At 34.2% G+C, this 19,004-nt stretch overlaps 1 protein-coding gene across 1 annotated transcript in view; it reads right to left on the minus strand.

Moving 5' to 3' along the window:
* Positions 1–9,319: 9,319 nt before the first annotated feature.
* LOC149564451 (uncharacterized) overlaps positions 9,320–19,004 on the minus strand; it is a 265,933-nt gene continuing 256,248 nt past the window's right edge. Inside the window, exons 12-14 of the mRNA XM_089818003.1 lie at positions 11,520–11,636; positions 9,862–9,988; positions 9,320–9,752 (exon numbers count right to left, since the gene is read on the minus strand). Of these exons, the coding sequence (XP_089674129.1) occupies positions 9,516–9,752; positions 9,862–9,988; positions 11,520–11,636 (481 nt within the window). The 3' untranslated portion in view covers positions 9,320–9,515. The remainder of the gene's footprint in view (positions 9,753–9,861; positions 9,989–11,519; positions 11,637–19,004) is intronic.

Consider the following 19,004-nt stretch of genomic DNA (forward strand, 5'->3'; position numbering starts at 1 on the left):
GAGGGAGGGAGGGGAGAGAGAGAGAGAGAGAGAGAGAGAGAGAGAGAGAGAGAGAGAGAGAGAGAGAGAGAGAGATCTTAGGTTTAGTGTCTAGGATTGAGGGCTTAAGTCTTTAAAAGAGATGATAATTAAGGGATCATATCTTAATGTAATGCTCAGAGACTAGTACATGGTTTAGGAATTAGGGTTTGAAGTTGAGGAGAGATGATAAAATAGAGTCAATTTTGATTTATTTATTCTAAAAGGATAGGTTGTTAGTTTAATATGGGAAATAGTTAGAGGAATAAGGAGAGGTAGGGAGGTGGGGGGATAGTGAATAAGATAAAAAAGAGAAAGATAGAAGTGAGAGATAAATATACAAAAAATATAGAAGGGTGTAGATTAATAGATCTAAATCAAATATCAAAGTGGGAGATATTTATGAAGGGAGAGACAAAGAGGAGAGAGGATGGGGAGATGAAGAGATAGGATGATAAAGATTATGAGGTGATAGACAGATAGATAGATAGATCAGAGAGAAATAGAGAAAATTAAATATAGATAGAGAGAGGCTAAAGGTACAGAGACGAGGAAGGAGAAATGAGTGTTTATGTGTATATGTAAGAAAGATAAAAAGATAGGGATAGGAAGATAAATAGAGAAATTGTGAGTCAAATAGAGACACTATAGTGACTATATATAACTATCAACGTAACCCTTGCACCTTGCAAAGGTGCAAGTGCTAGTTTTAACAACCCAAGCCCTTTGTTTATGCTTTCACATTTTGTGTCAATCCTTGCATTTAACCAATTTGATGGATGCCCATGCTCTATTTTTGTCAAAAGCTTTTATTTTAGCATAGGAAGCTAGAAGGCTATACTTTTTCCATTTTGAAAGATATGCACAACATATCTTTTAATTGATTTTATTAGATGGTGAAAACAAAATGAGTTGAAAAATATATACAGACCAACAAAAGTGTTTCTTGACTGCTGCTTATCACCTATGTCGAACATGCAAGCCAATACATAAAAAGCTTTTCCACACCACTACTATAAATATGAATGATTCCACCCTACAAGAATTTAACAAATTTCAAACTAACCAAGGCCATTTAAAAATAATAATAATGAAACTTGCCTTGTTGAAGATGCTTGTGGTTGTTCAAGACTGCATATATGGCATGCACATGTTCATATTTTTCCTATTTCCCTCCTTCTACATAGTATATCTCGATTTAGGTTAGGCATGAATTTTCTTAACTTTTTGTGAAGAAGAATAGGTATTGAATATTATTTAGGGAATAACTGCAAGTTGTTTAAATGTTTGTTAATCTTTGGTGGTCTAAAGGCTACAAATTCTTAGGTTTTGCTAAAAATTAATTGGCAAACTCTAATAAAAATTGGTAATTTTTTTCTTTATCTGAACTCCTCATAGAGTGTACTTCAAAGTGGTCTTGTGGAAATGTGATTTTAATATAACTTTTGATGGAGTTAATTTCTAAACATCTCACTTACGAGATTGTTCATAATTGTATGAAATTTTATTTAATATTATGAATAAATTGAATTCTTGATATTGTTTATTATGTGTTTACAATACCATTATTTCTTCTTTTGGCATTATCCTTTGAATTGACAAAACGATTCAGATCACCCACCTAAAATAATTTCGTTAGTTGTTCTTCAAATTTGATTTTAACAAAGAGATGTAAATTTTTCCATGAGCACGACTTCAATGGATTTTCTGATATTGTAATGCAACATTTCTCTTGCTCAGACTAAAAGACAACATTTCATCCTAAACATTAGCCCTTAATTAAAATATATGTCTTTGATATTAAAGAAACCAAAACTAAGGGGTTGGCCCTGCTATAAACCAGTGGCAGTCCCTACAAAAAACTATCGAGAACCTTAAAAACCTAAATAATAAAAAATAGACACAACTACCTAGATCTCCTAGTAATAGGAGTCTTCATAGCGATAACAATACTACTATAGATATCAAAAGAACCACATTACAAAAAATAGTTAAACCACTTAAACCTACTTAACATATACAATCTTTGAAGTTCAAAGTTTAAGGCCATACAAGGCCAATAAAAAGTATCAAAGATGGAACACCCTAGCATAGTAGAGTAAGAAAAAAAGAAGCAAACAACAATAGATAGGCTAATTCTAAGCCTTCTCTTTTCCCTTCCCATCTATTTGCACATGTCCAGTCTTCAACAAGAAAACCACGGAGCAACTTAGGGTCCTCCGACCCAAGGCCTTCCTCTTCCTTCTCCTACAACAGAAGCTGAAGGGTAATGGCTGCAACATTAGTCAGTTTCACAACAAACCAGAGAGGGCTCTTAAACTCTCATCTTGAGCCAAGAACCTTGCCTTAAGCTCATTTAGTTCACTAATTGTATTTGCCATATTCTCTGCAAGAGTAAGGAAAACAACACAATTCCCCATAGGGGGGTCTTTTTCCTTGACCTACAACACAAGGGGGTTAGAATTTTTTATTTTATCATTCCTCCCTAGGGAGGCAACAATCATAGGAAAAACATCTTTAGAGGCATAGGTATCCAGGTATGTATCATGACTGAAGTTGTAAGGCTTCATAGAAAAGCTAACAGAAACACGAGAGGGATCCTCACTCACAACCTCCTTCATTTTGACTTCCCTCACTTAGAATCCGAGGCCCCCTCACTGGTATCCACCTCCCTCTCTTCCTCATCCCCTTCCTCCAAATTGCTCCTAGCCATCTCTTTTATTTGAGGTTTTTTCTTCCTATTTTCTCTAGAGCCCAACGCCTCCCCCTCCATGTCCAAATATCTATTCACCTTCTTCTTTTGTTAAGCTTGGGTTTTATCTAGCCTAATCAATATCCTATGCCCCCTAGTCTCCTCTTTCGAGTGTCCAAGATCAACATCAACTAATTTTTCAATCTTAGGCTTTTTACCTACAACTTGACTTCTAGAGACAACATGATTATTTTATCTTTGGGTTTCCCAAAGGAGTAGGGCTAGATAAGGGCTGAGAGGTGGAGGCTCCAGACCCTCCACCAATTCTCAGAGGGTTCTATGGGACCATTATATTCGTAACAATGATGCACTTAACTAGACATAGAGCAAGGTAGAAATTACATAGGTGGAGAATAAGACCTTGATGGAGGATGGTAGAGTTCATGCCCTTTCCTTTTTCTCCCTAACTTCCAATGCAATATCTTTAAGCTCATGAAGCAGGAAAAAAGGAATCACAAGAATGTCATGATTTAAAAAATGACCAAGCAAAGGAAAGTGATATTAATAGCAAACGCCAAATCTAACCTCCAGGGTTAAGGTATTTCATGATAACCAGGCATACCTCATTCCATGGTTCTGAGATTTTTTCCTACAGAAACCCACCCCTATGTTGAACTGACTCCTCACCATCATTCCATGGTTCTGAGATTTTTTCCTACAGAAACCCACCCCTATGTTGAACTGACTCCTCACCATCTTCGAAAAATTTGTTAAGGTTCATCTCGTCTCAAACTTTCATCACTTTTTGCAATTTTCTTCCTTCCATCAAAATCCTCGTCTCTATAGAGATGATCTCCTCACTAACCTAGAAGGATATCCCACTAATGGTCACTCTCCTATCCATCGAAGAATTCACAAATTACTGCAAGCAATTTTTGTTGTAGCCCACCATGGGTTTCATTAAGGGAGTCAAACCACCTTCTTTCAGTATAATCTAGGTGCAGGGCTTCCTCACACTATCCTCAATACTGGTGGGCTCAATTCTCACCAAGTCACTACCCATATTATCCTCCAAACCACCACTCACCATGATCTCCAGATTTGCAGACTTAGGATGATTTCAATAGAAGCCACGATAACACTTTAGATTTTGAATACGATGAAAGCAATATATGTATCCTTCACTCCTAAAAAGGCCTAAGTTATCATGATTATTATGAGTGGTCTTTAAAATTATGTCCCTTCTCCATAAGGTAGCCACATGTGATCTGCCACCCCTTCAATCGATCATAAATACAACTCTTCACTGAAAATTGCACAAAATGTGATTTATTTGAAATCCTCATCTTTTAATTAGTTTAGCTCTAACAAGATCCCGCTTAGTCTTCTTTGTAAGCTTATTAGAGGACCTAATCAACATATATGTTGACTAAAATAGATATTTTTTTTTTGTTTTGGTCTTCCGTGTAGCACATTCTGGAGATGAAAATATCTTCTCAAGGCATGCTTAACCAATAGCTAGAGGCTGAAAAGGTGAATGCGTTTAACAAAGTTGGGTTCAACAATTTGGAATTCCTGAATAGAAGAGAAATAAGTGTGTTTTTTTTCTTGGAAGAATGAATGAACATATATACATTTTTGATTTATTTTTTCTAAGATATATTTTTAACATTTTTTTTTGGAAACATAATAGTTTATTCACTAGGTGAGGGAGTCTTGAGTATGGTCAAATTTTCTAAAACAATCACAAAATGTCTTGGGTTTCCTTCGGCTTTATTCAATACAAAAAGATTATGATAAAATGAAATGCATAATTGATTATATTTCTTTTACAATTTTGATCTCTTTGACAGTTGAGAAATGAATTCTACTGTGGTGGATGTGTGGTGAGTGGCGATGGCTGCCGAATGTCTGTATGAAATAACACTTTTCTTTCGGAACGACATCACGTTTTAACGTCAATCCAGTCAAACCTAAATATCTGGTCAATTTATTATAACTTTCTAAAACTGTGAATCCATTTTTTATCAATAATTTCTAGGGGAGGATGCAAAATTTAGCTATTTATTAAACCATATTTGCACAACCAATAAAAAATACAGGTTTTCATGTCTAATGCCTTTTAACCAATTGCCATACAAAATTGACCACATCTAGTTTTTGTTGGTCTGTCCATTGTTGCAGGGAGAGTAACACAAATTTGAAGAAGAGAAGAGGCACACCTATTAAGGTGTGGTGGCAGACATTAGAAAAATACTATAATATCAGTATTTGGCACAATATCGAGCTCCAATAAAACTCATTTTCCAATGTACTGAAACACTGCATGTAAATGTTATGTGGAAGAAAATCCTATGCACAAATACCCTTTTTGTATGACACATATCTGTTGCCTTCTCCAGTATATTAGGCATGAGGTCCACCAATAAGCACCTGCAACAATTTTGCATTTTTTCACATTTTCTTCTCTACTTGGTATGTTATTCTTGCAAGATAAGAGCACCGGGTATATTTTAAACAAAAGTCATTCACAATTCAAAATGCTTTTTAAGCACTATGAAGGTAACACTAGAAATTGCTTCGCTTCACTTTTCTCTCTCGTTCCAAAATGAAATGGTTAATGAATTTGGATCCAAGTGATATATCGGGTTTATCAAATTAAAGCTTACAGTATTTTCCTCCAAAACATCAATACTTAGTGTTGCACGACTCTCCTCTAATTGTGATGTTTGAATCAAGTTTAAAACACTTTAAATCAAAAAAATGTTCCAAAGAAAATCATATGGATTTCATTGATTTTTTCTTGTTTTCTATTGGTAACAGGGGTTTCCCTTGCATCTACCGATTCTCCTGCAAACTTTACAAGATTTAGGTAGAATTGTCATATTAGAATCTAATCCTAAAGCCACATATGGATGTTTTTTTTTCTACCCATATTTTACAAGCAGTAGAATTTCTTTTACCCCTTATTTCACTGACATTTATATTACTGTGTAACCTTAATTGCAACAGGAGTTACTCTAAAATCAAACCTTTACTTATTTGCTATAGTTCAAATTATTCTTATTAAATTGTTAGAACACATCTTAAATAATCACCGAATAGTTTTTCAGGTATATATGTAGATTACAACTTATCATAAGCTTTTTTCTTATAATTACATTGAATGATATGTATAATTAATTAATAATTTGTTTACCAATTCAAAAGAGGCATCACTCTCATTGTATTTTAATTTTGAAATTTAAGTCATTTTGTAATCAGATTTCTTTTGAGTTTTGTTTTCAGATATTGTGGTGTGGGTGCATCTCTACTTTCATTTGATTATGGCATTCTATTAGTTGTTATCATTCCTAAGATGCATGTCTTATTGTAACTTATAAATGGTAAGTATCATAACAATTATTTTGTCAAATGTTCTAAGACTTTCAACAATTGAGAAATAGCTTGCCTACTGAGTTTAATTGTCCATATCCATTTTAGTTTCCTTTTGTCATTTCTAATCATAAAGCTTGCTCCCCATAGGTGTAGATTGCTTTTAACAGCTTCATCAAAGTTTATTTTTAGTCTTCTTTTAAGAGTTGGTTTGCAAATTATTTCATTTATTTATCTTTTATTAGATGTGGCCATTTCCATTTTATTTGGTCATTCTATTGTATGAATTATTTAAATTATTTATTTTATTTGATCATTTCATTGTATGAATTATTTAAATTATTTATTTGCCACTTTTTATTGATATGTTCACTGGTACCTTTTTTTTTAATAGTCACATTCATGGTCAATTTATTTTGTTTAAGTTTTGTGATTTAAATTATTTTCATAAGTTCCAAATGATCTATGTTGGAATTCCTTGTCATAGTCATTTATAAAGATCTTTCTTGTGTAGATTAGAACATTTTTTGACAATTTCCATTAAATAACTTTATAAAGGTTTGTTTCAACCCAATTAATGAGTGATATGCACCCAAAACTGATGTTCTATTTTACAAGTAAATAAGATATATACATTTTTTTCTTCTGTCATGCCTCATAGACACCTATGAGGTTCCAATATTTGAAAATTTTAGTCTTTTTCCTATAGACATCATTAAATGGAAGGTGGTCCATGTAAACACTTGAGCTTTGAAAAGCAAGTTCGTTGTCTAATATAGATTGATCAATCCTTAATAAAAATAAGATTTCCACAATCAATAAGATGCAACTTTTTTTTCTCAATTAGATTGTTTATTTGCATCAACATTTCTGATCAAACTAAGCAATCCATCATCAAAATGAAAGAAAGAGTGGCCAATCCTTGTTTGTATTATCATTCTTCTCTACCAAATAGACTAATTTTATTGTGTAATTTATTATTTTTTCACATCATATTAATTTATATTTCTCTTCAAAAAAGAATATTTTCAAGTTTTATGCTGAGTAGTATTTGTAATATTAATTTGCGCTTTTTAGTATTTGTAATATTAGTTTGATCATTAGAATCTTATCACTGGCGCTAATGTGACAAGCAACTAGAATTTCATCATAATTGCACAATGATTAGGAATTTTTCCATGTAACGTCATTTTTCAAGCAATGAGAGTTTTGTATTTACTGTCTACCTTAGAAGGCAAGCACCTGTAATAAGAATTTTTACCACTTACCTCAATTTATTTAGCAATATGCATTTTACTTTCTACATGTACCCTAATTTCAAAAGTAGGAGAAATAAATCTAATTTTTGTTTTTGATCACTTTCGTAAAAGTGGTTTATCATTCTCAACATAGTTATAGTGATAGTGACTTTCTTTGAAGTGTGTTCACCCACTTGATAGAATATTTCAAGGGTGGATATTAAAAATTTCTTCCGCATTAAAATTCTCATCTACATAAGCCATTAGTGCTTTGGAGCTAAGGTTAGGCAAATCTTCATTGATAATGTGGTTACAACATGAGGTTTTTTGTAACATCCCTTGTAATTTTCAATCGTAAGAAACTAAAGTTTGGATCATTTTGAGTGTTTCACAATTTTTTAAAAAGGTTTATATCTATAATGTTTGACGAAAACATACTGTTCTTCACCCCAATGTCGTTTTAGAGGACCAGGCCAGTAATTTTCATCTTAAATCAGCCAAAATGAGTTGTGCATAGCTATTATCAAGAGAACAACACTTCTAAAATCATATAGAAATTGATTTGATATGGTTTAAGATGCCATCATTTTGGTAGTATTTTTGTTAAACCCTCATTGAAATTTAATGTGCATAAATCCCCCAAAATGAGTTGCCTCATGTCTGTTTAGGATTTCAAACAACAACGTTCTATTATATTATATTCTATTATCTTGTAAAAAAAAATTCATTCTTCAACTTTGATAGGAACATAGTGCTCTACAGAAGCTTGTTATATAATGCATAGGAGTGAGGATATTATGAAATATGTAATATGGATATGAAATTAATAATATATATAAATATGATATTTTTTTAATGTCAATTCATGCCATGGTTTTAAGACCTTGGACGAATTTTTTATCATTCAATAAACCTTTTTAACAATTGTTGTTAAAATGAATTAATGGTTGTGTTGTTAAGTAGGTTAATGTTGATCTTAAAATAGGTGAATATGGATATTAAAATATTACAATTAGATATTTCTATTTAATTTTCAGTAGTACAATTTGAAAGAACAAGTTCAGAATAGTAAATAAATTGTAGCTTTTTGAAAGTAGAAACTAAGAACAAGAGAAACTAAGAGGATTAATTCTCTTTTCTAATGGACACTGGAATTTTAAAATTATCTACTAATTCTTCCAATTAACAGAGAATCAAAATATCCTCCATTTTTACACTAGGTAGGGACTCTAGCTCCATCAAAGCTCTAAATTTTCTAATAAACAAATTTCAATTGCAGATTTTCTACATGGTTGCAAAAATTCATGATATGCTTGTTAGATCAATAGTATGCTTTACTATGCTGTGCTAACCAGCTCCAATGGAGAACAAGAAAATATCATTCCAATTTTTTAGTACTTGATTTCACAATGATTTTTCAATTGGGAGTCTGGTGTTAGCTTGCACGGTATGTGCTTGGGATGGTCCCGAACTTAAAGATTCACATTTCAGTTAATCTTGCACTTGGAATAGGGTCAACATATGACATGCACAAGTAGTGTGTAATGCACTGTACACGAAACAATGACACATAAAATCCATGGAATTGAACCAAACTGTTTTTCAAGATATTGTTAGGTGGTTGTTGATGCTTTGTACATCATTTAAGTTATAGAATACAGCGGAACTAACAATTACAGCAATGAAATTGTGCTCTTTGTTGTATGGTACATTCGACAATTTTAGAAGTTGAAAGTCTGAAATATCTCAAATGTCTCATTCCTAACATGTCAAGTGTTATGAGAACTTCTAGAGCAATAATATATTTTAAATGCTCTAGATTAAGTATTTGCATCACTTTGCAATCTAATTTTCCCATGGAAAATATATGATAGATCATAATGTGCGATCCAAAACATTAAACAGTATACATATGATATTATAGAGTTTCTTTTTCAGAAGCTCTTTTTTATAATATAAAAACTATGGAATTTACATCTCCAATGTCAAATATTACTTGAAAAATAATAAACAGATTTATATAATTCAACATCAATATTAGACATTTACAAAATTACAAGTACATGCTGAAGTGTTAATTTGTCTCTTCTTGTGTCTGGAAACAACAATAACATCCTCCTATTTCCAGATAAATGTAATAAATATTTACACGTGGAAGTTTTGAATATGCATTCCTCTTTCTATTAAGGATTTTATGAAGAAACTTCTTCCAATCGAAGATAATCATACATTACACCAGTAAAATGGCTAGTGGGTTTTCTCTGTGTAAGATACATTGTATTCTCACCCTCCACTAACAGTTTTCCAGAAATCTCAACGTTAAATAGATGATACAAACCATGGATGCCATGACGAGCAATAGCATTATCTTTCCCAAACTGCATAGTATCGAAATGTGGTTTGTATATATTTGGATCATTGAATCTAACCTGTCACATCAAGGAATTTGTAAGCATAGCAAATGAATTAAACAGGCCAAGCCATCTGTATTCAGCTACATGCAGACAGCTGGGATTAAGAAAATAGAAAGCTTCCTACCTGAATAGCTGCATTGGTTGATGATGCAATTGCTAAACGAAGTTTGTAAAGACTATTTTGTTTCCAATTTTTCACCTGGAACTTGACTTGCCATGTTGAGGGATGCAAGCTTCCATTGCTTTCAATCCTAAAATTTTGAGGGAAATCAATACATTGTACATTTGCTCAAATCCTTAGTATCTTGTAGATCAATTTTATCTGTGACTTGGATGTAGAAATCCAGAGCATATGATATTATAGGATTCAGAGAGAAGTTTTTATCAGATTTTCGGATGTTTGTGGAAAGTTACAATTTTTTTAAGAAAATGTCATTTTTATAATATTGAACTATAAACAAAAAAACATATTTTGCCAAGGTGAAGCTGATCCAAAATCAAAATAAACATTTATCCTTGACAGAAATATCTGCTGGCTGGCCAAATGAAATTATCATTGATCCCTATTCATAACCGTAACACTTTCTATTGACTCCTGTGTAAAATTCTGTATGAGATCACTAAAACAATGCCATTGTGAGGCCAAATTTTGAGATGCATGATTTGAGTGGATACTTGAATGGCATCAAATTTCATAAAATCGATGGTTATTAGCAGGTTTTTGGGGTTAGTTTGCTAAGTACTGTTATAGAAGTAGTTTTATTCTGCCTTATTTAGTGACTTATTCCAATGCTACTAATCTGAGGAAAAGGTTTGATATCATAGCATCACCCTTTGTAATGATCAAGATCGGTGAGTTGATTTCTCTGAAAAATATAGTTGGAACTTTCTTAAAGAAACATTATCTAAGCATTCAATACTGGCCTCTAGGTTTGTGAATTAAAAGCAAAAGAAACCACAGCAAATGCCTGCCAAAGGTTGACCAAAATATTCATTATGCAGAAAATGGAGTAAATCTGGTAACTAAAGAAATAATGTCTTCATTATCTAGTCCTATTTCAATTTGTACTGATATGCACTTTTATTCTGTAATTGTGTTAAAACCTAGCAATAAGTGCAAAAGGAATCATGAGAAACAAGGTATAAGATTTTAATAAGGTATCAGGAAAACAATATAAACAAAAGTAAAACTATTACCATATTAGTTTAGATCATTACGGCTACGACTTGAATATCTTATACTGAAATGGTTTGCAGGTTACTTTTTTATTTTATTTTTCTATTAATGTCAGTCTATTAAACCAAAAATAAATAAATAAGGCACAGACATTACAATCAATTCCATTTTTCATTCATCCATGTTGCACATGATCTGTGAGAAAAATAGGAAACTCACGGGGAACATAGCCATGAAAATATGGACTTAATTACACATGCTTAAGATGTTCTGAGGAAAACATTAAAAGTGATTTTGTGTTTCTCAAGCATTTGATTATAAGAATACGTTTCTTCATATAAGGGAGAAACTGTAGATGTGACAGGCTTTCACCAAAAAGAGAGAGATTGGATTTATTCTAGCCTCAACTTTGTCATTAGAATCATTTAGTATTAGCATATATCAATAGAATATGAGAAAAACCATTGCCGACTAAAATATTCATTTCTGATCAATGAAATTACAGTGCTGCAATGAAATCAAGGTCGGGAACTTATCTCTTCAGTGACATTCCAAGGCATATATTTAATCCAAGCAATGAGCAATTAGTTTAATACAAACTATACCTGCAGGTGTGTGCAAAGTACCAATCTCTTCTCCAGTCACTGGCTCCAACAGTATAAATCAAATCATTGCTATTGTATATCTCAGAATATCTTTCCCATAAGCCATATTGTCGGAACCTGTAGAAACAAGAAAGTGATGAAATTACATTATGTTCACTGATGACATAGGTAGGTCCATAGGACTCAAAAGTACAACAAATTACAATATCTATTCAGAAGTAAAAAGATATATCTATTATAAGCTAAAAGTTAAAACTAGAAAGCAATGGCACCAGTCTGCCAAGTACCAACGTGAGCAATGGGTTCAACATTCTACAACATACAGAGCTATTGGATTGAACTGAGGTAAAACTTATCTTGGTAAAGGCTTCAAATTTCTTTTCATTAATCACAATATTGAACCATTGTAATGTCCACGATTTATTACTTTTCATAAATCACAATATTGAACCATTGTAGTGTCCATGTTTTTTATCCAATCCCACTAGGGCATCAAGACACTTTGTGGACAAGGAGTGGCAGTCCTTGGACACTGAAACAGATAAGAGTTAGTAGATTTAGCTAGAAGTATGTTATACTAAATAATGATAGGAGACAAGGAGTGGCAGTCCTTGGACACTCAAACAGATAAGAGTTAGTAAATTTAGCTAGACGCACATTATACTAGATAATGGTAGGAGAATAAGGATTGAGGAACTGTGAATTCTTATAAATAAGACAGTTTCCTAGTCATTATACAAGGAATAAGAGTTGGCTCCAGTTAATGATCACCTTAAAAAGAGGATAATGACAATATGCCAGTTCCATAGTTTTGACATCGTCATATACTTGATATAGAGATAAATGATTAACAAATATCGAGAACCTCTCGATAGGAAAGTTATAAAGATTGTTATAAATCAGTTAGCCAACAACTAAAAAGGTGAAGGCATACCAGAAAGTGCAACTCACTAAGAAATGGAGTCTTCAAATGCAAGCGTGGATCAATAGCATGGAAGTCAGAAAAGAGCAGAAAGTATACCTCTAATGCATTAATACCAATCACCTTATAAAGAGTAACATTGATATGATATGGAAATAGAGCAACAATATGAAGTCTTCAAAAACAAGAATGGATCAATATCATGGAAGTGGACAAAGAGCAGAAAGCATACCAATAATGCATAAATACCAATCACCTTGTAGAGGGTAAATTGATATGATATGAAAATCAATAAAAAAAAAGCCAGTTAGAGATTAATACTAGGATCAACAATAATATATACAGAGTATACATGCACAATAATGAGGCAAGAACATGATAACATGTAATGTCCCCATTTGTTGCCAGCATCAAAATTTCAGGGATTAGCCTAATATTGGATCCTCCTAGGCTAATGAGGATGGTTAGAGGGTCTTTTGAGGATTGATTAATCTCCAACACTCAACGATTTATGGATTTGGCCTTCATTCGATATCATCTGGACTCCATTTGCCATACTTACTATGTATAGTAAATCAGGAGTAATAGAGATGGACCCTTTCTATTTTTAGAAAGTGTATTTGGTCACATGGGGAATTATGAGGAGAGATTCCTATTTCAGATGGCATGGCAATCAGACAAGTATTTCAAGAGATATTAAAGTTCAAGTGACTTAAGTGACTAAAAAATGAAATTGGCTTTTAATCCCACATTGCCTAGTTGTTTGCATTTTCCCTCATATCGAGGTTATAAAAGCATGGAGCTACATTGGGATGGGGACCATGAGATATATTAATCTATTGCAACAAAAAGCGGTTGCTTTAATGTTACTGGTAACTCTAAGGACGAAACCCCTCGAGTTGATTGAGGAAGTTGGACGACACCCCAGCCCCTCATTAGGAACAAAATACAGATTCAGGCAGGAAATCGGCAAGAAGAAATATAGTATTGGCTTTAGAACTGGAAGTTATCTGTTGACTTATGAGTTGAAATAATAGAGGAATGCATTAACTTTCTTCCATATAGTAGAAACAGTAACAATATCGGCTGGATAGTGGGAATAAAGCTAGAAGACGTGGATATTGGGTGGATATTCAACGGCATTTGGAAGGCACATACAACAAATCATTCGTGTGAGCAGGCTGATAAACTGTAGGTACATACAATAGATCATTCACATGAGCAAGTTGATAAACGATAGGCACACACAGTAGTCCATTTACGTGAGCAAGTGATATCGGGTTTATCAATCCCAAATTGGAATGTTCTCCATACATTTATTAGACTGTCGGCATTCTCCTTCCCTCATACTCGGAAGTAGTATTGAGCCATGAGTAAGCTGGTCTGCGGGTTGGTGATAATCACATCAGTAAAGCCCCACAGGGAGCAGCTGGGTCAAGGGAGAGATAAACAGATCATGGCATCAGGTTATCTTGATTCCACGCCTAGGATAGTGAATAGTAGTCAGCTCGGCCACCATTGAAGGAGCAGCCTGTGATAACTCATATGCACCAGATTATGTAGACAGTTGGCCATCACACGTTAGACTCCAGGTCTGTTACTATTTAATTGTATATGTGCAAATTGAGTGATTATGAAACATGTAAGAAGTTGGTGGAGTTCATATGAATATCGTTCCCATCTGGTATTTACATTTGTAGTTTCTATTATAACAAGTTAGTAAAAAGAATAACTTTGGATTCAATAGTACTTTAATATACATTTTAGTTGATTGAGCGTGTATTACCACTAGAGTGTGGGATCATATCAGTGATACTAGATCTTAATCTTTGGGTTACATGCCAATTGTTTGACAAAATTCCATTAGTCCTAGTTTGAACTCTTTGATCAGAACAATAGGGATTATTACAGTGGTATCAGAGCTATAAGTCCTGCCAACTTGTGGGAAAAATTTATTACGTAACAGGCTAGATTAAATAGGAAAAATGCAGCCAAGTATGAGGAGGAAACCTTATAAATTTAGTCATTTCCAACCTAAGCAGGCAGAATCTTCAGATTAGGTTGAATAGATTGAGCAGATTGAACAGGGTGAACAAGTACAAGACACTCAAATGGCTTGTAATGAGAATGAACAAGAACGGGAAGTGAGGGAAACTTTGAGGGCTATTAGAGATGGGTGGAACAATATAGCCACTGCACTTCAGCAGCTTACAGGTGCTATGCAGCAATTAGCTCCGCCTCACAGGGCAGCCTCGAGTCGTCACATTGGAGGTGGTAGTGTGGCAAAATCACCCCGAGCTGCTAAGGCCCTCGCATGGAACACTAAAAGGCCTTTGATGCCCATTTTTAATGTAGAGGAAGAGGTAGCACCACCTGCGGCACCAAACTTACTACCAAATAGCGTTATGGCAATGCACAATGAATGGGATTTATTCCCTGATCTAGTTAAGCAAAACTTGTCCTTTGTTCAATACTTAAATCAAAAAAGGGAGAGCTTGTCAGATCTAGAGACAGTTGAGAGGACAATGAGGTATATGGTTTCTGCCTTTAGAAGGCTGACATCGAGATTGCAGGGATTTTGAGTTTTCCTCGACAGGTGTCCATGACACAGCTGTACCTATATTGAGTACGACACTTGCTAGTCCTATCTGCAGTATTGATGATGGATCCATTTCACAAAGATCAGTAGATGTGTTAGTACCCTTGGTGGCTAGCGACACTAAGCTTCAGCATGTTGAGGTCCCTAGAGTTGTTGAAGTTAGTGCAAAGACAGTTGATGCAGTTGTTACTACTGATACTTCTGGCTCTCTTGAGGAGAGAATTATTATTGGAGATTTGTATGGGAGTTGTCATAGTGTTGCTCCAATGCAAGAGGCAGTTGCTTCCTTAGGTGGGACCGATGCATGTATGGAGTCACCTAGCTGTGCTGCCAGTGATTTTGGTGTTACAGCGGAGTCAGTAGATGTGGGTTCATGCTCTAGTGTTATTGATTCACAGCCTAGCATAGAGTCGTGTGCAGAGTTAGGTGACGGCAATTGAGGCTCTATTAGGTGATGGGGATGTAGATAGTGTGGACACCTTTGGTGATTTGTTGGATGATGCTATGAGTTTCACCGGGTATGATTCCCCTTGTCAAATACCCCTTGTATGATATCTATTGCAGAGAGGAGAGATTTATTTCACTACACCGTTGCCTAAAGTTCCCATTTTGTAAGCTTTGGTCATAGTGGCTAACAAAAATTTTAGCCAACAACTCCAAATATAAGCTGGATTAAAATATTTGATCAATATATTTGGAAGCCAACAAAATTTAGTAGACTTGGCTCTAAATAAAATAAAAAACATAAAGTTCGAACCTTATCACCCCAAAATTCCAATGATAAAGCTTGGTTGAAATAATTAATCATATTATTCACAACATTCAATTCTATCCAAAAGAAATCCTATAACTTTCATATGATTTCAGAGTAGACTTGAGTCTAGAGGAGAACATTTGATTTTATTAAAACCTGCAGTAATCATCCCTAGACTTGCGTTTATTCCTTCACGAACTACAGCGTTTTGAAAAACTAGACTAACAAGCATAGAAGACATATATATTGGGTTGGATTATAAATAATGAAAGATGTGCTTTCATCGGGGATAATTCTGAATTTTTCTTCGGGAAATGATGCAGAGACTAGATATATCTCAGCGATAATCATTTGTAGTTTGTATGAACTGGAGGAGCGGTATTATAAGAGGACACAACAGACATCCTTCCATTCAAGAGATACAGAGATATCCACAGGCTGAGAGTTAGTGAAGTAGAAGGCATCCATTACCAAAGGAGCATCAGTTACAGCCAATATCAAACTATATTAATGTCTACTTCCAGGTGGCAATCAAATTTGGATTGACCATAAATTTTGGTAAGCCAATTACTGGTGCAATTCATAGAAGAGAAGTGAGAGGACCATTTTTAGAAAATTATTGGAAAAATAAATTGAATCTTCCATGGGAATTATAGTTGCCTTGATTGACTCCAATTAGATTAGTAGAATATCTATTAGGCTTCCTTATTGATAGGCAAAATAATTATTCGATATTTTCTAAAGACTACTATTAGGAGTAGTTATGTCCAAATTCATTATACTAAGAATCTGCTTCACATTCTTAACTAAAATTCATTCCTTGGCCTCGTAAAACATTCTTGCAAAAAGAAATTAGTGGAGCTTCATGCCGAGAGAAAATTCATATTTGGTTGTGCATTTGGATTCAAAAGTTTGTGGTGGTAGATTAAAAAGAAGGCAGTCTGAAGATATTACTACAGTTTCTAAACATTCCCATTAATCAAAACACCAAACAATGTTTGTAGGTTGTTTATAAAATGATATTGATCTTCGTGACTACTGTTAAATATTAAAAAAAAAAAAATTCATGAGAGACCAAATTCAGAATCAGAAACACCTAGTAGCGAAAGAGGAGTGTAGGGCTCTGCATAAAATTGTAATTTGGGATTTTTAAGGATGGAAGAGAAAAATGATGCCACAGGCACAGAGAAGGTAAAGAGGGCACTGGTTGTTGGGCATTACAACCACGACCTGATTAAACTGGGCTCTGGAAGGAAGTTCGAATCATTGGGAAACTCTATATCCTACATACATTCTCAATGCTTGCCACCTGCCCTCCCTCTGAATATTTTAAGCAATGCTAGAACCGCACAATTCCATGCCAATTTCATTGGCAGTCTCAAAAAACACCTACTTTGAATGGTAGGAGTCACAAGAGAGATAGTACCAGAAACATTGAAGCGGATAGTGGAGGCGACGAAAGTGGTTGTGGTAGACATCCAGGCTTTGATACAAAGCATTGATGGGGTCGATGCAGTTGAGCTTCAAAACCTTTGCAAGACTGAGTTTTTATGAGGGGAAGATTACTGATCTCAAAGCCTCCACAGTAGAGGCAGCATATGTGGATATCGAGCGAGTGCACCACTGATATTTAATATATGGTCTTCATTGAATAATACACTATGATCTACAAAAAGATAAACCATACTGAGCACTCCACCAATATTAAAATTATCCGTTTAAGGCTTTAGTAGTATTGATGGAATAAATGCTGGTGAGAATCCATATGCGTAACTTATAATGAAGTATAGCCGAGAGTTGTTGTGATGGGGAGTCAATGGTATATTGAATATGAAACAAACAAAAACACTGTCAGCCATTAGACTAAAGAAATAAGAGGAGGTTAGCCCTAACCGAGTCAACGATATACCATCTAAGATTGAACATTTGCATTCTTATGATGATCTGGACAAGTAAGACCATTACAAGTCAATAGAAACGGAGACGGGTGTCTTGTTCTCATCTAAACACCTTCCTCATATTATCGTAGTCTCACAATGGGCAGCTGTTTTAAATCACAAATAAACATAGTATTGTCTCAGTGATATCTTGGAAATAATAATAGTCAAATGAGATTGCAATATTCAAGAGTAGAAGCCAACACAAGGTTTTGACACTAGGCATGCAAGAAATTCAAAAGATCTCTTTAGAACAAATACAAGGAATACTATTCCATGTTATACGAGATTTCATTAGTTAACCACTCTTGTGGGAGAAAAATATATCTGATTTGGAATAAGCAGATAAGACAAGAACTCATGGAGGTTCTTTTGGCCTTAGGTCATAATTTAGATATGGAGCAGGGATGAAGTGAGGATGTTATTAGTTTTGGAGGTAATATAGATATCATTCACGCCTGATTGTCTTTCATTGAAATTAATAATGACCAAAAACTCTATAAAATGGAGTAAATGAGAATTTTACATTGTGGGGCGAATAATAACCAATGTTCTATTCCCATATTTTGACAAATGCTTATATGGAGGCATTTTCAAATTTGTTGCATTTGGACCTTCGTTGGACCAACTTGTATCAAGGATGTTGATGTGCAGATAAGTATTTATTATCCTTGAGAATTACATTTATCTACTCATTGTAGTCTCTCTCTTAATTGTATTTCTATAGGTACTATAAAGAGCCATTTGCCTTGATCTTTTCCCTTGTCTCTGAGGTTGTTCTTGCATGAAAAGAAGGTTGGTACTTTACACATGCTGCCAAATAATGTGCAAAACTCAAAGAAGTTTTGATCTAAAATTCATTAGTCATCTAATGATCATGCTAGATAGAGAGACACTCTTCAAGTAAATATTTTTGATGATTAAGATTATGAGAATCCTTCTATATCGAGAGGGAGTTTGATACTTCATCAGAGGCAACCTTGTAAGAGGAGGTCAACAGCTTGATAACAATTTTAGACGGAGTCTAACATCCATCAAAAAGCAACCTTGATCGGAAGAAGTCAACAAATTAAGAGGGAGAAGTTCAAGGAGAAATTCCTTATAAATACATTCTTCTCTATGAGAGAGAAGCTTGAGACAAAAGTCCCTATTCCACCCTCTTGGACCAGCTATGGTGTATCCACCCTCTGATTTGGTTCATGGTGGATATCATGAGAGTTACTATTTTGCATATGTGGATTATGTTATGAAAGGTGACGATCTTTCATTGACG

This window comes from Cupressus sempervirens, chromosome 3 (genome assembly GCF_028749045.1).
Source record: "Cupressus sempervirens isolate cs-2001-9-10 chromosome 3, ASM2874904v1, whole genome shotgun sequence".
Classification (NCBI taxonomy): Eukaryota; Viridiplantae; Streptophyta; class Pinopsida; order Cupressales; family Cupressaceae; genus Cupressus; species Cupressus sempervirens.